This window comes from Schistocerca cancellata, chromosome 1, assembly GCF_023864275.1.
Source record: "Schistocerca cancellata isolate TAMUIC-IGC-003103 chromosome 1, iqSchCanc2.1, whole genome shotgun sequence".
Taxonomy (NCBI): Eukaryota; Metazoa; Arthropoda; class Insecta; order Orthoptera; family Acrididae; genus Schistocerca; species Schistocerca cancellata.
Genome location: NC_064626.1, coordinates 532,023,758 through 532,048,847, shown reverse-complemented (window position 1 = coordinate 532,048,847; position 25,090 = coordinate 532,023,758). Strand labels below are relative to the sequence as shown.

Genomic DNA, 25,090 nt, shown 5'->3' with positions numbered 1-25,090 from the left:
CATAGACCCCCAAATAACCCACAAGTCGAAACAACAATAACAACTATCAACACAATCATACACAACAAAATAAATGAAAATACAACTATGGAAGAGTTATAACTACTGGTTTATATAGGAGCACTCACTACACCAAATATACACACTAGGCAGAGATCAGAACCAACCAATACACAGAAGAAACCCACAAAACCAGCATGGCAACACAGGCTACAGATCAGAATAGAAAAACTGAGAAAAGACATCGGGCAGCTAACACAATTTATAAGAAATGAAATATCAGACAAAAAATGAAAAAGGTTAGGTAAAATCTCACAACAATAAGCAATAGAGCAATTAGATGAAAAGAAGCAGAAATTACAAGCATTGGCCAAATCACTTAGAAGATACAAAAAAGTGAAAATAGAAGGAAACAAAACCAAACATTCAACACAAACAAAAAGAAATTTTATCAGACAATAGATAGCACACACATTAAAATAGACAATCCACCAAACATAACAGACATGGAACACTTCTGGAGCAACATATGGTCAAACCCGGTACAACATAACAGACATGCACGGTGGATACAAGCAGAAACAGACACATACAAGATGATACCACAAATGCCTGAAGTGATAATTTTGCAACATGAAGTCACCCGAGCAATTAATTCTACACACAATTGGAAAGCCCCTGGAAAAGATAGAATAGCAAATTTCTGGCTAAAGAAGTTCACCTCAACACATTCACATCTAACTAAATTATTTAACAGTTACATTGCAGACCCATACACATTCCCTGATACACTTGCACAAGGAATAACTTATCCGAAACCTAAAGATCAAGCAGACACAGCAAACCCAGCAAAATATTGCCCCATAACATGCCTACCAACAATATACAAAATATTAACTTCAGTCATTACACAGAAATTAATGACACATACAACACAGAACAAAATTATAAATGAAGAACAAAAAGGCTGCTGCAAAGGAGCACGAGGATGTAAAGAGCAACTGATAATAGATGCAGAGGTGACGTGTCAAGCTAAAACTAAACAAAGGTCGCTGCACTACGCATACATTGATTACCAAAAAGCTTTTGATAGTCTACCCCACTCATGGTTACTACAGATATTGGAAATATACAAAGTAGATCCTAAATTGATACAGTTCCTAAACATAGTAATGAAAACTTGGAAAACCACACTTAATATCCACACAAATTCAAATAATATCACATCACAGCCAATACAGATTAAGCAAGGAATATACCAAGGAGACTCATTAAGTCCTTTCTAGTTCTGCCTTGCTCTGAACCCACTATCCAACATGCTAAATAATACAAATTATGGATATAATATTACTGGAACATACCAACACAAAATCACACATTTGCTATACATGGATGATCTAAAACTACTGGCAGCAACAAATCAACAACTCAACCAATTACTAAAGATAAAAGAAGTATTCAGCAATGATATAAATATGGCTTTCGGAACAGACAAATGTAAGAAAAATAGCATAGTCAAGGGAAAACACACTAAACAAGAAGATTACTTATTGGATAACCACAGCGACTGCATAGAAGCAATGGAAAAAACAGATGCCTATAAATATCTAGGATACAGGCAAAAAATAGGAATAGATAATACAAATATTAAAGAAGAACTAAAAGAAAAATATAGACAAAGACTAACAAAAATACTGAAAAGTGAATTGACAGCAAGAAATAAGACAAAAGCTATAAATACTTATGCTATATCAATATTGACCTATTTATTTGGAGTAGTGAAATGGAGTAACACAGACCTAGAAGCACTCAATACACTTACACGATCACAATGCCACAAATATAGAATACATCACATACATTCAGCAACAGAAAGATTCACATTAAGCAGAAAGGAAGGAGGAAGGGGATATATCGACATAAAAAAACCTACATTATGGACAGGTAGACAATTTAAGAAAATTCTTTATAGAAAGAGCAGAAACTAGCAAAACACACAAAGCAACCACTCATATAAATACATTGGCTACACCATTGCAATTTCATAACCACCTCTACAACCCTTTAGATCACATAACATCAACAGATACAAAGAAAGTAAATTGGAAAAAGAAAACACTATATGGCAAGCACCTGTATCATCTAACACAGCCACACATCGATCAAGACGCTTCCAACACATGGCTAAGAAAAGGCAATATATACAGTGAGATGGAAGGATTCATGAATGCAACACAGAATCAAATAATAAACACCAGATATTACAGCAAGCATATTATTAAAGATCCCAATACCACAACAGATAAATGCAGACTTTGCAAACAACATATAGAAACAATAGATCACATCACAAACAGATGTACAACACTAGCAAATACAGAAAACACCAGAAGACATGACAATGTAGCAAAAATAATACATCAACAACTTGCCATACATCATAAACTAATAAAACACCACGTTCCCACATACAAGTAGGCACCACAAAATGTACTGGAGAATGATGAATACAAATTATACTGGAACAGAACCATTATAACAGATAAAACAACACCACATAACAAACCTGACATCATACTCACCAATAAAAGGAAGAAATTAACACAACTAATTGAAATATCCATACCCAATACAACAAATATACAGAAGAAAACAGGAGAAAAAATTGAAAAATACATCCAACTGGCTGAGGAAGTCAAGGACATGTGGCATCAGGATAAAGTTGACATTATACCAATTATACTATCAACTACAGGAGTCATACCACACAATATCCACCAGTACATCAACGCAATACAGCTACATCCAAATGTATATATACAACTACAGAAATCTGTAATTATTGAAACATGTTCAATTACCCCAAAGTTCCTAAATGCAATGTAACATATACTGCACAGTTAAAAGGAAGTCACACTTGATCAAGGTCCGCGTCACTTTCCATTTTAACGAGACATAATGTCTGAGAAAGGAAAGAAATAATAACAATAATGACAACCGAGATATAAATATTAAACTTATACTACATGTAGGAGAACAAGCAACATCTTATGGCTATAGTAAATCCAATAATAATAATCAATATAAACGTAACACGTATTATACTAAAGAAACATATGGAAATAATAATAATCAGCTGAATCAGATTAGTACAGGAAAACCAAATGGCGAACACAGACAGAATGATTCCAATAATCAATATGGTAATTCACACAGGTGTGATATATACCCAGAAGACAATCCTGGTAGTATACAACCTTGGGAAGACCCTTCGACACCTTAAGTTTGATGGGTAGATGCAAATGTAAGTCAACAAGCACAACAATGACAAGGACCGATACCACTTGGTAATGGAGCAATAAAAAAGTGGCAAAGGGAACAACTACCAAATTCCAACCATACGGTACATATTGTTGAAGTACATGAACAACTGAATATGACATCTATCGAAATATTAAATTAGAACTGGTCACTGAAAGCCTTCCTAGGATGACTGGAGGGGATGAGGAGGGTAGGCACCATTTTAAAGTGAATGTACAGAGGTATGATGATGATTTGGGTCTAAGGGAGGAACTGACTGAAGAAACACCTTACATTTCCAATAAGTGTGGATGAATTTTGCAAGCAGCAGTTCAAGCAGTAATAAATGGTATTGATGTTGAAATTTTGACTGATACTGGAGCAAATATAAGCATAATGATGCAAGATTGTTTTAAACAAACTAGTTGAGGAGCATAAGTGCTTACCTTTCCTGTTATTGGATGTACTGTATCTGGAGCATTCAGTGCAAAAGTGCAAAAGGTCTCAAAGCAGGCACGAGTCAACTTTATAATGTGGGGGGCTTCAATAGAAAGTACCTTCTTGATTGTTCCAAGAATGACCATACCATGTGTTTGGGGTGTAGATTTTTTTGTGTAATGCTGAAGCAGTCATCAATTTAAAAGAAGGAACATATAACTTGGACTTTGAAGGCGACATTTTGACAGTCTGTATGATAAAGGGCAAAATAGTCCTGGATCAGTATTGCATTAAGTTAATGGTTAGCTATATTGGTACTGACTGTAATTTAGTTGGTGATATTTTCTATATTGAATATATTGGATAAGAAATAAGTCAAGTTACACTTCAGGAGAAAATCTCCGAATCCGAATACCTATCTGCAAGTCAACGAGAAGATTTGTGTTGCTTGTTAAGTAATTATCTGTCCATATTTAGCAAACGTCCTGGAATAATCAAAGGTTTTGAATACGACATTCCCCACCCCCCCCTCCCACCCCCACCCCCGGTAGCTGAATGGTGAGCGTGACGGATTGTCAATCCTCTGGGCCCGGGTTCAATTCCTGGCCGAGGTGCTATGCTGTCCTCATCATCATCCTCATTGACTGCGGGTCGCCGAAATGGCATCAAATTGAAAGACTGGCACCCAGCGAATGGTTTGCCCGACAAGGGGCCCTAGTCATATGATTACATAAATAAAAAATACGACATTAAGATCTATCCACATGAATCTTTTTGTCGCACTTCCTATTCTGTTCCTTGGTCAAAGAGAAAGGCAGTCAAGAAAGAAATTAACAAAACGATAAGAGCGGGGAATTATAGAGGTCTCTCATTCTAAATATTGTAGCCCTCTTTTGGCGGTCCTCAAAGCGAATGGTGACATCAGATTAGTTCTATATGCCAGGGAGATAAACAAGCTAATCATACCGGTACAGACAAGACCTGAGAATTTGGATGAGTTAATTCAGAAATTCTGTGGTGCCCGCTTCTTGACATCCCTTGATATGAGAAGTTCATACTGGTAAACTAAAATCTCTATTGAATCTTGAAAGCATACTGCTGTTATTTTTATGGGCAGAAGTTACCAATTCACTGTTATGCCATTTGGACTAAATATTAGTGGAGGTGTATTTATATTGGTGCTAGACACTGTACTTGAATGAGATTTGCTCGATAGAGTTAGCTTGTATGTGGATGACTTAATTGATCGCTACTGAAACACGGGAGGAGCATCTCGATCTGCTTGAAAAAGTATTGCAAAAATTCTTAGAGTATGGAGTAACAGTAAATTTAATGAAATCTAGATTGTCCTGAAGTTCCTAGGACATATAATTATGCTGAACGGTATTATGCCGAATCCTAAGAAAATTAGTGCTATCAAAGAGTGTCCCTATCCTAAAAATAAAAAGGAATTAAAATCTTTCATGGGATTAGCCTAATTTTTCTGCCAATTTTCGCCTAATCAATTAAGAAGCCAAGAATGTTTATTACAGTTATTGCGAAAGAACATCATGTGGAAATGGACTCCTGAGTGTAGTCAAGCGTTTGACAGAATCCGAGATGCTTTAGTTAATGCCCTGTTTTTACATCATCCAGAACTTGAACAGAATTTTTGCATTGCCACTGATGCTTCTGAAACAGGCCTAGGCACCACACTTTTGCAAATGGATGATCCAAAAGATATGAATATCATTAAGATTATAGGATTTGCAAGTAGAACACTCTCTAAATGTGAAAGGGCATACTGTACCACAGAGTTAGAGGTACTAGTTGTGGTATGGGCATTTAAAAAGTTTTGATATTTTGTCTAGGAGGAACGAATAACCATTTTTGTGACCGTAAAGCTTTGTCTTATATTTTAACAGGAAGAATGTTTCACTTGAGGTTAACCAGATGGGCCTTGTTACTTCAAGATTATAGCATTTCAGTGCAATATATAAAAGTGAAGGACAACACTGCAGCAGATGCTCTATCTCATTTGCCTAGAAGACAGAGTAATGAAGAATTTGAGGAATGCACTTTAGATTTCAAAGTAGCGAATCTGTCTACTGCATTCTGTGAGAAACAAATTTCAAAGTTGTGTCACAATATGCCACAGTTGCAAGAACAAGATCCTTATTGGATATCTGTTCAAGATGTATTCAGCCAAGGAGCTACAAATTATTCTGGTAGTCTACATACTTTACAATCTAATATATTATTTAGAAGAAAAACTCATGATGAACCATGGAAAGTATGCGTTCCAAAGGAACATCTGGAATCTGTGGTATACACATCTGAAGTGGGGACACTTTGGATATTTAAAATGCAAAGCCAAGTTAGCCCAATATTGCTACCACCCAAACTTAGAATGCTTGGTTAGTGATATTATAAAGAAATGTAAGATTTGCCAGAAAACTAAACCCATCAACTGTTCCCAAAAAACTGAATTACATCCAACCATACCACACCAACCTTTGATACTGATATCTTGTGATGCGTGTGGACCATGTCCTATGTTAAAGAAATTTGTCAATGATTTCAGAACAGAGATTGGAAAACCGAAGATGATATTGACAGACAATGCTGCCTATTACACCAGCAGAATATGGAGAGAGACTACGATATATATATCATCAGGAAAGAGGGAAAGACAAAAGGATGTGAGTTTTAAGGGAGAGGGTAAGGACTCATTCCAACCCCGGGAGCAGAAAGACTTACCTTAGGGGGAAAAAGGGACAGGTATACACTCGCGCGCACACACACATATCCATCCACACATATACAGACACAAGCAGACATATGTAAAGGCAAAGCATTTGGGCAGAGATGTCAGTCTGTACTTCCGCCTCGACTGACATCTCTGCCCAAACTCTTTGCCTTTACATATGTCTGCTTGTGTCTGTATATGTGCGGATGGATATGTGTGTGTGTGCGCGAGTGTATACCTGACCCTTTTTCCCCCTAAGGTAAGTCTTTCCGCTCCCGGGATTGGAATGACTCCTTACCCTCTGCCTTAAAACCCACATCCTTTTGTCTTTTCCTCTCCTTCCCTCTTTCCTGAGGAAGCAACTGTGGGTTGTGAAAGCTAGAAATTTGTGTGTGTGTTTGTGTTTGTTATTGTCTCTATCAACGTACCAATGCTATATATCATGTTTTTATCCCTGTGGAAATCTAATCGAAAGATTGTTCCACAAATTATATCAACTTCTATGTACCTATACCACACACCAACATTACAAATGGATCGAGTGGTTATCAGAATTTGAAAGGATTTATAATGACTTGCCTCATACTTCTACAGTATTTTTGCCCAACCAAGTGATGTATGGCAAGGATGATTCTCAAGACTGGCTAAAGGGATGGCCACAAATTGAAGGAGATAATCTCACTAAGGAGGACATCTCAAATAAAGTTTACTTAAAGAAAGTTTACTTAAATCTACAACATCAAGCTCAATTACGAAAAGCAAAATTTGATAAAAATGTGAAGAAGGTAATAACCTATGCTGTTGGAGAAAAAATATTGATGAGAAACCATCCAAAGACCTCGATAAAGAAAAATTTAAATAAGAAATGGCAATATTTATATACTGGATCATAAAGAATAATGCAAATTCCCCGTGAAGGAAGTTATACACTTGCTGACTGTAATTCTGATGTGATAAAAGGTTAATTCCGCCACACAGAGAAAATGAAATATTATCAATGAGAAGGTATGTACCATTTACGAAGAGAAAATGAAGGAAAAGAAAATGAGAAGAGTATTTACTTACAGGACACCGAATTAGACTTGAACAGGATGAGCTACAAGATGTATAATTTTGTTCATTATTTTATATATAGTTAAGAGGATTATTTTATTCAGTTATTATTAAATACAATGTATGTGTTATGGTAAACATACCACAATAATATAATTTAAGAAGATTAAAATGAAAAAGTTTGCAGAAAAGATAATTTCTGAAAAGAGAAAGAATCAGTTAATAGATCGAAGAACAAGAGAAAGCAAGATTAACTGACTCCAAGATTGTTAGTTAAGTTTAAAAGAATGCTACCATAGAGGCATAAGTATTTTATGTTTATGAATTGTTGAAGGAATTTTATATGTATTAATGGTAGAAAGTATATTTCATGTATGTGTAACGGGCACGATCAAAGCTAAAGGAAATAAGAGAAAGGAATGAAAAAGAAGCTGATGTGTAACTGTCTTAACGACATTATAATCTGGAAAACATAATAAGAAGAAAACCATGTGTTGAAGACAATGAAAGTATGATACAAAACATATGGAAATAATTATTTGAATTTCGTGATGAACTGATAACCATTGTGGTAAGGAAAATGAATACAATCTCAAGAAGGTACGATGGTAGGAAGATGGAAGGACTATTGTGTAATATAAACTGAGGACAATTATGTGACAGAAAAAAACTTCAATATTGGATGACAATGTATATGAAAAAAAAAAAATGCACCAAAAGAAGCACAGGTGAACAATACTCACAGTATTTATGATGAAAATGCAAATCTGCATAATAAGGGAGAAACACATAAGGAAATCTGTAGCACGCTTTTATAACAATAAACCAGCACCTGACGGTTAATGAATGAAACCTTTTAAACACAGAAGTATATCACGATACACACATCGACAAGAATATTCCCAACCTGCAGTAAGCAACTTCAAGCCATGAAACAGACAAAAAATGCTGTATCCAAATTTCAAGGAAATAATCTTTATTAAACAAATTATGAAACACATTCACCAAATAACTGGAAGAATTGCACATTCACTTAATTTTTCTGTTAACAAAGCAATATCAGGCAAAGACACGACACTTTCTCCAGAGAGAATAGCAAAACAAACAGTGGAGAAGCAGAGATGATGTTACCAGCTGATATGTCATTTGACCTGACACTGTACACAACTCATTTGAAAAGCCTTAAAGCAAGAAAGAAGAAGATGACTGAGCTGACTATAGCTGCATACGGCTCGGTGGACGTCGCAGTTCTATCCATTTTCTATGGAACTGGCTGCAATCCCTGCCTTATGCAGCCAGTTGAAAGGGCCTGTCACCAAATAGTGAAGTGTTGTGTGTGTGTTGTGTAGTGAGTGTGAAGTGCATCATATCAGAAAATGAAATTTGAACAAATTCATTGACTTTTGGAGATTCATTTAAACGGGCAATTTCTGTTAGGCCCCCATTTGCAATTATTCACATAAAATTTGATGTAAAGGGTATGAATCTTGGGATGGCTGAACTAAGGTAGCACAGTACACAACCCTAGCACACTCCAGTGAATCCTATAACATCTTCAATCTTATCGTGACATTACAAATTGGGGGAGGGGGTGGGGGCAGTGTAGTGATGCAGGGCGTACTAAATTTGTTATAAAAGTCAGTAAATTACTCAACGGACAGTATTTTTCAGTACAGGTATTTCATTCATTCCAAGAAAATGTTGATTCATGACGTCATCGTCCAGACATGAGTTGACTGTAATCTGAATCCATTTTAGCAAACTTATTATTTCTCTCAAGCAATAAAATTTTATTGATTATGAAATACAAGTTCTTGAAGTTTATTCAGAATCGGAAATGTTTAATTAGTAATTACATGCCATAATTTATTTGTTTAATATAAAGGTGTTTTGAATTTTGTATGCATAAAAAAAAGTGAATTTATGTGCAGCTTTTACTCTGAGACGTGTTATCACTCAGAGCGCTAAAAGTGTGCATGTACAGTTCGCAGACCTATGTGGTGAGTTTTATTTTGTGATCTTGACCCCAATGGAGAATAAATCCAGTTTCATTTAAACTTTACATGAGATAGACACATCACAAAATGAGGACAAAATAAATATAATGGTAAAAAAAACCATGATCCCAAAACACAAAATGAACAAAAAGAAAAAAAATTACAACATTGCACTACACCAACAAAATCTGCAGGAATTGGACACTTCCCTTGACCTATATAGGTCAACCACAGGTGACTATACCAAAACACCAACACCTACAAAAATGGGAATCAGTCATTTCTGGTGACCTATATATGTCAACCACAACTTTTGATACAAAAAAACCAACACCCACAACTACGAAAAATAAAACCAAAGCCACAACCTCAAAAATCCACAAATCAAATGTCCCTACATAAATTAAAACACATTTAATACTCCCTAAATACATAAAACATCACAACTCGAAGAGGAGGGGGGGGGGGGGGGGGGGGGGGACAATTACTTACTACCAGCAAATTCTGACACTGAAAACTAGATCAGCCAGCTCAACCCCCCACCCAACCTCTTCCACACACACACACACACACACACACACACACACACACACACACACACACACATTAAACATCTTACCACACTGCAAACAACAAACCAAAAACACCTAACAAAAACGCCAAACACATAAACAAAAAAATTGATAACCCACTGAAAAAACTTCCAAACCTTAGGTTTGGAATAACAAACGCTGCTGCCAACAATTTCACACATCCAACACCAAGTCTCAAATAAACCCAATACAACACATTACAATCACCATATACACACACACCTCACCAGAGGGCACCATGAAACAAGACATCTACAAACACAACCAAAACAAACACCGTGCCATTATGATGTCACACATCACAACTCCCTTATGTCACAGTACAAAGCAGACGGGTGAAATCGGACGTATCCATTGACCTGATGGCGTCATGCGTCAAAGCAGACGGGTGGACTTGGACACTTCTGTAATCCCACATCACGTTATTGCAAAAGAGTCATTTAGCCCATTAGGGAAAACTGAAACCTGTGCGTTCAATTTGAAATACATTACATGCCAGTGCATTATCGAGCTATCCAGTAAATCGCATTCAATAGTTACAAATGGGTTGGACTTAATGCACAAAGTTGGAAATTAATTGAGGCATGTATCACCTAGTTGGTTACATTGCCTAGCAACACTGTAAAGCAGCTTAAAGTTTGCTGACCACATGAGAGTGTTTTTCTTTCCATAAAGGCCAATAAATTGGCAGTTTCAAAACTGTTTTGTAACTTCATTGGTTGTCTTAAACCTCTACGGAACTTGTTATATTGTGTCTCTTCACAAGAGATCTCAAGAAGCCAGGATAAATAAAAAGAAGAAAAAGACTAAAGGAGAGGCATCGGTATAAGCAGTAGTATGGACTTTTAAAAAGTGTTAACACCTATTAGTAGGACGTGAGACCATCATCCACAGGGATCACACATCATTAATACTACTCTCAAAAAATAGTTGCTACACAGTAGTCTCACTAAGTACATGTTGTTCTTGCAGGAATTCAGTTTTTCTTTAAGTTATGTCAAAGGCAATGAAGATAAGTACTGGGTGCATTTTCCAGCTTCCAGTAGATTTATGGCCACAATAAGACATCAGAGAACATGGCACTTTTGCAGTATATTTTTTAAAAACAAACAGTTTAGATAGGGGTCTTATAAATTTCTGCAATGCAGAGGTCAAACATTACTTAAACATTTTAAATGGATAGAAAGTGCGAGTGATGAGTTAAAATACCACATTGAAGCTTTACAGAGGGATACTGTATTATAAAATTCACATGTCAAGTGACTGGTTGATCTGTATTACCTACAACCATATAGAATTCATAACATGGTACATAGATCTTGGGTATGGTCACTTTGGCACTAAGAAATATACCATCACATTAGAGAGTATTATTACTTTGAAAATAAGCACCGAAGGGATAAAAAAATTTTGCAACAGTGTGAGACACGTCAGAAGGTGAAAAAACAGATGACAAAACTGCACACCTTATTTCATCCCATAATACCCAATGAGTTTGAGATTTAGTAGCAGTGGACTTCTATGATCCACTGCCTCTGCGATGGTATGGTATGGAGTCCATTTTTGTCATTTTGGAATGCTGGTCAAAATTAATTGAATTGTAGCCCTTGAGAAAAGCTATGACTCGTAATGTCATACCATAGCTGAGAGATCATTATATAAAACAAGTAGGGAGATGAAAACATTTATTGTCAGATAGTGGTACACAAATTATGGCACGAGTTCCTAACATGGGAAAAAATCAATCATGTCCTCATACCGCAGTACCACACACAAGCTAACCCCACCAAATGTGTGATGCAGGAATTAGGACGCTTATGCTGAAAATATTGTGCTGGTAAACATTTCAAGTGGATTAAGGTGGTGAGTGATTTTGAAGGAATTATGAACTAACTCACCCATTTGTTTACCGTGGTAGCACCCAAAGAGATTTTAGGCAAGCAAAGTGAAGGTGAACCTTTTTTTAAAATATATCAACTGGCCTGAAGCAGTATCACAATCAAATATCAAAGAGACAGTACTGTAATTAAAACAGGTAACAAAGAGAAAAATATGGGAAGAGAGCGCCCCAATAGTGTACAAATTAGGGGACATGACATTAGTAAAGAAGCATAGTAGAAGTTCATAGACTGAAGGACTAACATCCAAGTTTCAATGTCTCTACAAAGGACCATAAGCAGTAACATGTATACCTCATCTGAAAGCAACTGTGCTAACGGCCTGATTACAAGGAAAGAAAAAGGGATGTTTAACAGGCAAGATTTTAATCCTTTGTAGTCAGTCAGGAATAAATTCTTCACTGTATTATGTTCAAATTTAAGGCAAAGTGGGATTCAGTGAAACCTCACAACCATTTTTCAGGTTAGTGAGTATGATAGCAAAGGCAAGGGAGCACTCAACACTAGTCTGTATGTAAAGCAGTGAAGAAATAAATTACGAAAATTAAATAGCAATCAATTGATGAACAGAATATGCGTTGAATGGAAATGTAACTATGAAAGTGACAGTTAATATCAACTTGTGAGGAACTTGTTAAAGAAGAATTAAGTATTAACATTACAGTTACTATTAAAAATAGTTATTAAGTGTCCAGTATGGTGTTCTTTTAAGATTTGAAATGTCTACATTTCTTTTTTTTTTCACCTTTTGCATGGACAGGATATATTACTTAAGATTGCATTGTCTATTCAATCAGTTTAGATTAAAGATACATGGTACAGTTGTTAAATACAACACATGAAGGAATCTTTAGTAGATAAGGATATGTAATCCAAATCAGCCCATCAGAAATGATACCTCATCATTTCTACCTGAAGTCTGGCACAGTTCAAACTTGATGGACATAACATTTTTAATTAGAATAATAATGGTGACAGATGTGGTTAACATAAGGGATCCATCAGATGCGTGATATAGGTATGACAGTACGTGGATGTGTACTACAACAGAGAGAATGCTATGAAGTAACTGTGTATCTAAGAACCAGGATTTTAATACATGAACAGTTGAGGACTTGAAAAGCAATAAGATTATAGTGGCTATGCTATATGAGCAGTGGTTTTATGAACAGATAGTTTCTCTCAGTAGTACTGTAAGATTTTATTGGTGTAATAAGATATAGGGGAATAAGCATATGTTGTGAATAAATGAGTAGTAATTAAGCAAGTTACAGGACATCCTCTGTTATCATCACCATGTATGCAAGCAGATACGATCATGCATCCTTGAGTGGCAGCAGATGTAAGGGTACAAATGCAGTGGTCCATGGCAGTTGGTGATATTCACTCTTACCGCTGATTTGAAATTGCGAGATTGTGAGAATTAGTGTTCATAAAAATATATACAAAGCTGAGAACTGAATTGCAAAAGACTAGTTTGAAGGTCTAATAGTTACAAGTAAAAGGAAATTAGGTTCTGTTTGGATTGGTGTGGTGATTTATGTCAGAGATATTCCAGGGGCACCAAGCAGAAGCTTGTGATGTCAGAGCAGGCAGGGACTCAAAGTTTGCAAAGCAATGCAGTGGGCCACGGAGCTCCATCTACGGCAAAGTTCTGTCATTATGGGACTTGGTAACTAGGGAGATCTATATATAACACAGAACTAAATTTGACTCGAAACATAATGAAAGTGTGTTCACCTGTAAGAAATTATTGTCAATCTGAAATTAAAATGATTTGTAATTGGGATACTAAACTCTGTTTGTTAACTTACGAACACCTGTTACTACGTACTGGTAGTCATTTCACAGGAAAAATCTAATGGAAGGTAGAGCCCTCTGAAATGAGTGAGAACATCACTTCATGATGGAGAGAACCATTGCAGAACGATAAACTGAACAAGAAAATAACTACATGTGTGGAAAGTAAACACCAAACATTGCTGTTATGGAAGCATTAGCTCCTTTCTGAGGAGTAGGAATCTGGAAGTTACTGAAATATGGTGAGCATCTAAACACATAGGTACAAAGTAGATCAAGAAGTAATGCCTCCTTTGCCATAAGAAATGTAATAATGAACACAGAACAGTGGAATTACTATACATCATAACCTGAGCTGTCCTCTGCACAACAGTACCATTAAACATAGTTACCATGCATTTGTTTACATTTGTACCATCACTGAACCCAGGTATCAAAAGCAGTTAATTTTAAAGCTATTTTAGAGTCTTCCATAAAGAAAGTCTACAGGGAGGTTTTAATGGACATCAGCAATGTGCAGCACTGGGTGAAGAAGTTTCGTAACGGGAAAAAGACATTGCAGATTAACTGTACAGCAGCCAGCTGATAACATATGTCACAGGTGCCAATTGAGGACATGCTGATGAAGTCATTCAAGAAGACAATTAGCATTCACAATCAACAGCAAAATCTTTGTAACCACACTTAAGAATCTTAAGGGGGCAATACGAAAGAAGAGATTACCAAACAACTTTCATGCCAGCAAGCTCCATCTTGATAATGCAGCCCCCCCCCCCCCCCCCCCCCCCCCCCACACACGCACACAAGCACACATCCTTTTTCACAACCAAGTGATTGCAAAAATGGTCTGGTCAGTGGTGCCTCATGCACCCTACAGCCCTGATTTGGCCCAACTAACTTCTACCTGTTTGGACCTATGAAAGACAACCTGTGTGGTTACAGGCTGAATGCTTTGGTCAAGAATAAAACATCTTTAAAATCATGGGTCAAGGAGCAAAACCCTGAATTTCTGCCAAACTGGTTTTGATACCTGGTTTAAATGATATAAATGTGTACAAATGCATGGTGACTATGTTCAATCATAGTGCTGTGCAGTGGGCAGTTCAGGCTATGTATGATATGTACTAATTGTGCTATTGTATGTGAACTATTAAGTTTTTCATGACATGGGGCATTACTTTTTGATCCATCCTCATATTAAAACAATTAATTACAATAACTCTCCTAATATGCTGTGACTTACCAAACGAGAAAGCGCTGGTAGATAGACACAATAAAAAACACACAAACACACACACAAATTTCAAGCTTTCGCAACCCAAGGTTGCTTCATCAGGAAAGAGGGAAGGAGAGGGAAAGACGAAAGGATGTGGGTTTTAAGGGAGAGAGTAACACACACACACACACACACACACACACATCCATCCGCACATACACAGACACAGGCAGACATATGTAAAGGCAAAGAGGTTGGGCAGAGATGTCAGTCGAGGCGGAAGTACAGAGGCAAAGATGTTGTTGAATGACAAGTGATGTACGAGGGGCGGCAACTAGAAATTAGCGGAGGTTGAGGCCTGGTGGGTAACGGGAAGTTGCCGCCCCTCATACATCACTTGTCATTCAACAACATCTAGAAATTAGCGGAGGTTGAGGCCTGGTGGGTAACGGGAAGTTGCCGCCCCTCATACATCACTTGTCATTCAACAACATCTTTGCCTCTGTACTTCTGCCTCGACTGACATCTCTGCCCAACCACTTTACCTTTACATATATCTGCCTGTGTCTGTACATGTGTGGATGGATCTGTGTGTGTGTGCGAGTGTATACCTGTCCTTTCTTCCCCCTAAGGTAAGTCTTGGGATTGGAATGACTTCTTACCATATCCCTTAAAACCCACATCCTTTCCTCTTTCGCTCTCCTTCCCACTTACCTGATGAAGCAACATTGGGTTGCAAAAGCTTGAAATTTGTGTGTGTGTTTGTGTGTTTTTTATTGTGACTATCTACCAGCACTTTCTCGTCTGGTAAGTCACAGCATCTTTGTTGTTTACATATATTTTCCCCATGTGGAATGTTTCTTTTTTTTAAAATGTGAATCAAAAAGAATGAGCCAAATGACAAAGGTGCTGCTTATTTGCATCCTGTGATTGTAAGGACACCAATAATCAGAAGGCAGCAATGTATAGAGATTTATCTTTATCCATTCAAGGCATTTCAATCTACTGTTCTGACTAAAATATGAACCCTACAGTATAAATGTATGTGTTATTTCACTACGTGAATTTACCACTCACCAAATATGCACTAATTTCTTGTTACTCATAAGGCCACAACTGCAGAATACACTGTTAGGTTAAGTCTGCTTGAATCCAAGGTAAAACATTAACACTAGTCAGCAGAATCAAATATGTTTGGTAGGGCTGTTTTCTACAATTCTACTTCTGATTAAATCAGTGAGAGAGTACAACAGTACAATGAGCTGCATAATTTTAAAAAGGTTTAAAGTCAATGAATATATTCAAGATATCTTTCCTAACTGAGCATGATTACAAAATGCTATCAAATTTAGAAGAGGTCAAATATTTTAACTAACTGTTTCTTCACATTTGTTTAGCCCTGTTATATAGGGGTGTGGACAGTAGAAGGTTTTAGCTTTCCTCATGTAAGATACTGTAGCTGCACACGAACATGGACAGAGAAGCCTGCACCTAGCATACAGACTAAGAAGGTGAGGGTTGGGTAATAAGTGCCACCAAACCCCTGCAATGCTGGAAACCTACCTGAAAAATGATGGCTATTGATTTACATTTGTTCTACAGTGGTGAAGAAAGTGGTTAAATATTTTTGTATCAAGGAAACCTAAGAATAATCTAACACAATACAGTGAAATGACAGTCACATTCAGTAATAAAAATAGCTACTGCACTGTCTTTTTGTACACAAGTTGTCAATTCCAAAGCATGTACATTATTTGCCCAATGACTTCTGGTGATTCTGAATTAGAGAGCCCAGAACTAAAGATACTGTTAACAAATAGTAAGCCTTGCTCTGGCTGGCAGTACTTTGTAATGACGACAGAGAACACAGGTGATGCAATAAAAATAGTGACAGAAATTCACAATAGTGATCATCTTTGTAAGGAAAGGAGTGTTTCTGTGCCTCAGTGGTAGTGGTACAAACAGTAATTAATGACTGTTTCTTATAAAAGCGATTTTTCATTGGACACTGATTTTGCTTGCAGAGTGAAACTGAAGCAAGAGTGAAAATGGCACTACATCATACTGCAAAAGCTCAACCAATGTGCACTTCACAATATTTATAATACTGTCAATAAAGCAAATAAATTCCACAATTCTGTGAACATGTTTGGATTCTGTGTTCCAATTTCCATCTAATTGCACCTTTAATTTATTTAATTCCAGTTACGTATCATGATTTTGTACACACTCATCATCAGAAACAAATTGAAGACAGTGTCCAATACCTAGTCTCAACTCACTTGTTTCTGACACACCATACTTATTTTGACTTGAGACTGTTTGTAAAACTGCCACAGGTGCTGAGAAGTGCTGTTAACAAAACAGTCTTCCCAGTGATGTGCTTTGAATATTATGAGCCTGTGAAAATGAAGGGAGAGGTTACAGTTCCATAAAGATGACGGTCAAATGCTCATTCCTTGTCACAGATGACATGGTGTGCCAATTACACCACTGCAAAATAAATATTGGATGGTACAAGCAAGTTTATTTTGCCAGTTTTTGCCAGTGTTTTCAAATAATGAAAAGATCACTGTTCTAAAACAAAACCAGGTCAAGGTGTTGTGTTTCCCATGCTCTGGGTTAGGATTTTTTGCACTGAGAATGAGTTTGAGTGTTCAACAAAATTCAGTGAGGCTGCATTCAATGTCGATGTTCTTATTTGTTTAAAATTACAAATAATGCAGTTTCCATAAACATAAATGTGTGTAAGTATATGCAGATGCTCATGGACATTACAATGAGAAAATGAAGAATGATTTAAAAACAAACTGTTATAAATTTTTGATATGCTCTGCATTCTTGATTTTGATATCCAATATTTTCAGCAAATGCTACTGGAAATAACAGATCTGCTAGGATGTAGCAGCAAAGAAATACTTTCGGCATATTTCTTGAACTAAGATGAAGAATATATTACCATTTAACATATCATGTTACAATACACTTCACTTCATAAATTTAAAGTATCTTTTTTACGTATGTAAAAGCCTTCAAATGAAGATGTGAGCTAAAACTTTAATGGTATGTATAATGCCAATACTGGGAACTTACTGTAAAAGCAGATTACCTTCTGAAAACAACAGTTTACAATATCTAAACGTAGACATTCCCAGGCAAAGAAGCTTTGATAAGTCCTGTTGTTTTTGTGTGTCACATCCTGTCATCTTCTGACAAAATGATTGCCCATAAAATCTCATCACTCATAAATACAGCTGTTATTCACCAAATTTTTATGATTTTTATAAAACAAGGGGCATAGATGGTACACATACATCCCACTGACTAACCGTATTGTTTTCCAAGTTTGCCATTTTCAACATAATGCCACATTTTCTACTTCACCACATACAGATGTGCAAACATAGCATTTAACTGATTTATTTTTTCTTATTACGTATTCTCGAAATCATGATGCATGCGTAGTAGGTGCATATCAACAGAAATATTTTACAAAAAAAGGAAAATTGTGAAACTCTATGCCACAGTTAGTTACAACAGTTATCTTGTGCAACAGAGCTGGATTGTTTCTCCACTTATCACAGCATATAATAATTCAGAATTTTACATAATGTTTCTATATATCCAGCAAAACCAATACAAATATACATGCACCAGCTGTTGCAGAACTCTTAAAGATACAAGAACCTTTCTACAAGTCAACTGTCTTTTTAAAAAAAGGATACATCACTTCTACAGTGAAACTAAATTTTGTGTCCAAACATTTTTTTTATAATTTTCCATGCATTTAAAAAGAAATGACTTACCAATTGAAAGAAATATCCATAGAAATTGTACAAAAGAGGGGAAAAAGAGCCATTTAACATTACAAGTACACACCAAATGTTTCATAATTAGCTCAGCTAACAATAACTTTAGGGTAGCTTTCAATAAGAGAAAAGGTACTGTTTGTTATAATGTATTTTCATTAGTGCTAAAAAAATGTATATTTGCAAAGAAATGGATTGAACAAATTTTGTTGCGAAACAATGCTACTGAGTTAGTCTATAACAATGTAGCAGTATCAGAAACTGGAACATATAAACAGTGTTAATGATCTGTACAAAATGCTTAATTTACTCTAAACTACAAATATAATATAATTAGCTTGCAAATTATAGTCGGCAGTATTTGTTTGGCTGCAGCAGGAATTATTTCAAAATGATCTATAAGTGAGACAGTGTGACTTCATTTGAATAAAAGTTTAGATGAAACATCGAAAACAGAATATTCTGAAATGACTGTTATGTAATTGTTTCAAAATAAACATAAAAAAATACAGAGGTCACACTTCTATGATTTATTTCCTGCACTTTATTAATCTGATCTAAGATTCTTCAGAAACTCAAATGCTACATGTAGTATGTCTTACAAGGAACTACATCACAATGTATCTACAACAATTGACAATACTGACTGAAAAGTGTATATCCATTCAGCCACTCCCCAATCAATTGGGAAAAAGTAAGAAAGACTGTAATACTGTCAAACACTTGACTGTTTTATTTCTGAGACCTATGCTATAAAAATATATTGTAAATAAAATGCAACCTGAACAACCACCAGTCGACTACAGATAAAACTGTCATGAATGAAAACAATACTTTAAAAGTGCTAGTGGCTTACATACTTTAACTTTCAATTAACTAAATGTTTGAGGAATGCTCCAAGGCTGCATATTAACATATGAAGAAATGGAAATGAAGATGAGTGTGAATAATTTGAAGATGATGCAGGGATGAAGGAGAATGATCAAATGAAAAATAGAAGTAAGCTAATTAAGGTGACATCAGTTACTTGTATTAAATCAAAAAACACTATCTGGATCACTTTTTTCTTTTACTTATGGTGCATGGTTTAATTCTGTCCTGCAGATTCCCTTCAGTATCATTCATACCACTGTTGACAAACAGCACATTGTGGTGCCAGATCTAAATATGATCTGCAGGGCAGATCCAAACCAGTAGGGAAGGCACTGGTCTAGGGTAGTCCGTGCAACTGTGGTAGCCACAATGCTATGGTGGTGTAGTGGTTAGCACCACTGCCTATCAAGAAGGAGACACCAATTGCCTGACTGCAATTCAGAATTTTTGGGCAATGCTGTGTCACAAGTCATTGTTAATGGTAGATCAAAGGAGAAAAGTCACATCAACAGATTGGTCAGACAAGGTTGTCTGTTACTACACTGTTCTACACAATAGCTTGAGATCCTCTCCTCCACATCATATGTTGTGAGTGCCAAGGACTTTCAATAGGAAATAAAAGGCTCACATCCAGAGCTTATGGTGATGACTTGGGAGTTTTCAATAAAAGTTCACGAGATGTTGACATCTTACATAACATCCTCTGATGGTATAAAAAAGCTACTGGTGCTATTGTTAACACTAAAAAGAATGTGATGTTGCAAACTGCAAATAATAAATGGAATATACAGCAGAATTGATTTACTGCCAAAAATTAACACCAAATGTTAGGTGTCATTACAGCAAATACCCACAAAGAATGGAGGCTCTCAATTGGTGCACAACACTACATAAAATAAGAGTGATAGTAAAAATCCATGCAGGTAGAAATTTAACAATGACAGAAAAGATCAAGCTGAACAACTCACAAATACTCACAAAATACAAAATACAAGAGAACAGTGAGAGAGAAACTGAAAAGCACCAAGGATGCACCGTTCTCATATAAAATATGCTTTTTTGCAAGGAATGCTTTGTGTCTAAACACAGAATTGTTCTAAAACATTACTCAGTATGACATTTGGAGATAGAAGCATGCAAAGTCAGCAACTGATTATGGACTCAGGTCCTCTCAACACCCGAAAAGGTAGAGAGAGCTATACAGCAAGCAATATACTGGTTTATATTGAGGGGGTGGACTGGGACTAACAGACAGGCACACAAAATGTGCAGCACTACTTGTCACCAGAACTAAGTGTGTGATAGAAAAGGGATCACACTTGCCAATTGCTGTACTGTCTCACAATATTGTCAATATCCCATGTTCATGAAACTTTGTCCAAAATTGTCCTGTCACTGGATGCTACATACCAACAAGTGTCCTGAGAAAAGGAAAAGTTTGTAACATGGCCATAGCTCTCAAAGGAAAACCAATTCCTAATAAATGAAAGCTGCGACTACTGCAGCAGAACTGGAAAATCTTGTGGGAAAATTTAGTGCTCAAATAATACCAGAAGCTGCCAGATCAACTTGGTATAAAGTGATAAACTAGACAATAGTGACCAACTCCAAGCTTTACTCCAACAGGGATGTGAGTCAGAGACAGATTGAATCTGTGCAGTTATTTAACAACCATGGGCTGGTACACCAACCAGCCTGAGTGTGGTTTTCTGGCAGATTTTCATGCCTGTTTAGAAAAATGCTTGGCTGGTCCACAAATTCCAACCCAGAGGATATGATACACAAACTGTTAAAATATGATACCATGTGAAACAACGTTTATGTGATTCACTGACATGACACACATGATTTCCCTCCCTTAAGTTACCCTGATGATTGTGGCATCAAGAATAGTGTATTGCTGGAAAATTACATATAAACAATACAATGAAGTCTGCTATATCCTGAAAAAGGAAACTATTCTAGACACAAGAAGATTGAGAGTCATAAAAGTGTGAAGCAGTCCATCTCTGAAGTCATGAAGGCACTGGGCATTCCAAGAAGATGTTACTGATGTACAATACCACATATACCAATATTGAAGTGTAAATTAGCATCAAACACCGGTGGCTTCTGGGGCTTCAAAATTTAAGAAATGGACCTTGTATCTGTCACATGTTATTTGGCATCTGTTGCCATAATGGAACGTACTTCTTTTCACTTCCTGTAGTATTAGTGATATGTTGAACTTCAAACTGCCCAGGACAAGACTTTCTCCCTAGTTCTATCAGGGTATCTTGAATGATGCAATAATTGTGTTTATGAGTGGTGCAGTCATAATACTGGAACCTGAGGACCAAAGATTCAAAAACAATAAACCAATTCTTGAAGTACCAACTGTTAAAGTTTTTGTGGCTTTGCTATGTGAGACATCTATAAATGACCTTTGTGGGGCTGTTCATTGCATTACAATTTTCATAATTGGAAAATGGTCAGTAGGCAATGGTGATGAGATGTGTAAGCCGATTTCACAAGTCTAATTCCACACCTACACATAATGGGTTTTTGGCTGATGGCATAAGATTCTGTTTATGGTGAACTGTCCATCACAAAAGAATATTAAACATGGTGGTTCCACTGAGGCTTTTCATGAAAAGGCAATATTTTAGATAATGGCATTATTTGTCTTCTCCTCCCAATTTTATCATCAACTATGCAAATGAAACACTGCAGTTTACAAAACAAAATCATCTGCACTAAACAATAACAAGATACAGCACTTGTATGTAGCACAGAAGATCCCAATATGCAAGAGTTAAGAAAATGTTCAGATTCAGATGACTGAACAACTTCTATGAATACGTCGGTCAACAATTTCGAATCAGTAGCTGCTATACTTTCCTTCTACATTTAATGCAAATGTCCAACAAAATTATTACTGAACTATACAAGCATGTTATGCATGTATGACATTTATGTTATTCCTAATAGTAATTTGATGTTTTGCTTTACCATTTTTAATGTGATTGTGCATGTGTTGTCACTATCAAAAGAAAATGATCTTTTCGACAACAGCTGATGAAGCATCAGTTAATAAACTATGCTACAACTTGCCTGAGCTCATCTCTTTCAGCCATCCATTTTTGGAGTTCCTGTAAAGATTCAGGTTCATCTCTATCTTGATGATCTTCTATCAGTTGTGTCAACATTTGCAGCCAATTACATTGTTGCTTGAACTCAGGGTTATTAAGAGTTTCAATTTCATGCTGGAAATACAAGAGAACAGTGAGAGAGAAACTGAAAACCACCCAGGATGCACAGTTCTTACATAAAATACACTCCTGGAAATTGAAATAAGAGCACCGTGAATTCATTGTCCCAGGAAGGGGAAACTTTATTGACACATTCCTGGGGTCAGATACATCACATGATCACACTGACAGAACCACAGGCACATAGACACAGGCAACAGAGCATGCACAATGTCGGCACTAGTACAGTGTATATCCACCTTTCGCAGCAATGCAGGCTGCTATTCTCCCATGGAGACGATCGTAGAGATGCTGGATGTAGTCCTGTGGAACGGCTTGCCATGCCATTTCCACCTGGCGCCTCAGTTGGACCAGCGTTCGTGCTGGACGTGCAGACCGCGTGAGACGACGCTTCATCCAGTCCCAAACATGCTCAATGGGGGACAGATCCGGAGATCTTGCTGGCCAGGGTAGTTGACTTACACCTTCTAGAGCACGTTGGGTGGCACGGGATACATGCGGACGTGCATTGTCCTGTTGGAACAGCAAGTTCCCTTGCCGGTCTAGGAATGGTAGAACGATGGGTTCGATGACGGTTTGGATGTACCGTGCACTATTCAGTGTCCCCTCGACGATCACCAGTGGTGTACGGCCAGTGTAGGAGATCGCTCCCCACACCATGAAGCCGGGTGTTGGCCCTGTGTGCCTCGGTCGTATGCAGTCCTGATTGTGGCGCTCACCTGCACGGCGCCAAACACGCATACGACCATCATTGGCACCAAGGCAGAAGCGACTCTCATCGCTGAAGACGACACGTCTCCATTCGTCCCTCCATTCACGCCTGTCACGACACCACTGGAGGCGGGCTGCACGATGTTGGGGCGTGAGCGGAAGACGGCCTAACGGTGTGCGGGACCGTAGCCCAGCTTCATGGAGACGGTTGCGAATGGTCCTCGCCGATACCCCAGGAGCAACAGTGTCCCTAATTTGCTGGGAAGTGGCGGTGCGGTCCCCTACGGCACTGCATAGGATCCTACGGTCTTGGCGTGCATCCGTGCGTCGCTGCGGTCCGGTCCCAGGTCGACGGGCACGTGCACCTTCCGCCGACCACTGGCGACAACATCGATGTACTGTGGAGACCTCACGCCCCATGTGTTGAGCAATTCGGCGGTACGTCCACCCGGCCTCCCGCTTGCCCACTATACGCCCTCGCTCAAAGTCCGTCAACTGCACATACGGTTCACGTCCATGCTGTCGCGGCATGCTACCAGTGTTAAAGACTGCGATGGAGCTCCGTATGCCACGGCAAACTGGCTGACACTGACGGCGGCGGTGCACAAATGCTGCGCAGCTAGCGCCATTCGACGGCCAACACCGCGGTTCCTGGTGTGTCCGCTGTGCCGTGCGTGTGATCATTGCTTGTACAGCCCTCTCGCAGTGTCCGGAGCAAGTATGGTGGGTCTGACACACCGGTGTCAATGTGTTCTTTTTTCCATTTCCAGGAGTGTATAAGGAATGCTTTGTGTCTGAACACAGAATTGCTCTGAAATATTACTCTATGACAGTTGGAGATAGAAGTATGCAAAGGCAGCAACTGATTATGAACTCAGTAAGGGCAAATATGAAATATGGAGAGTCACATAGTTTCTTATAGGAATTCCTGATATTGGTCCACATAAATGAGCTTCCAGAGGCTTTATAAAGAACTGTTGCAAAACTGTAATATAAGTTAATGCATCAAACATATCAGTCGAGTGTGAATCATCTGTAGACAAACAATGTATGGCTCGAAACAATTAAAATAACTTCATCAATAGACATGATAGCTCATGCAATCAATGAAATACTGTGAGTAAAACTTCTTGGTATCAGCCAGATAATACGTTAAAATGAAGACAACATCTAGATAAACTAACAAGATGCTCAGTTTGATACATCTTCTGCTTGTATGTAATCCTCTTTGTCAGTGAAGGAAATGCATTGCAGATATAATTCTGTGGCTATGTCAGCTTACAGTGCACCTTAATTATTTCACATCATTTATGGAATGTGTTTTGGCATACAACAATCATCAGATATGGTAAGAAATCAATAAACAACAAAATAAAAAGGAAGAAAATAACTGTTACTGTTAACATACAGGGCTATTACAAAT

General features: G+C 37.4%; 1 protein-coding gene across 1 annotated transcript in view; it reads right to left on the bottom strand.

The window, feature by feature from the left end:
• Positions 1–25,090, bottom strand: part of LOC126179375 (5'-nucleotidase domain-containing protein 3) — a 164,008-nt gene that overhangs the window by 28,105 nt on the left and 110,813 nt on the right. Inside the window, exon 8 of the mRNA XM_049924603.1 lies at positions 22,799–22,950. Coding sequence (XP_049780560.1) covers positions 22,799–22,950 — 152 coding nt within the window. The remainder of the gene's footprint in view (positions 1–22,798; positions 22,951–25,090) is intronic.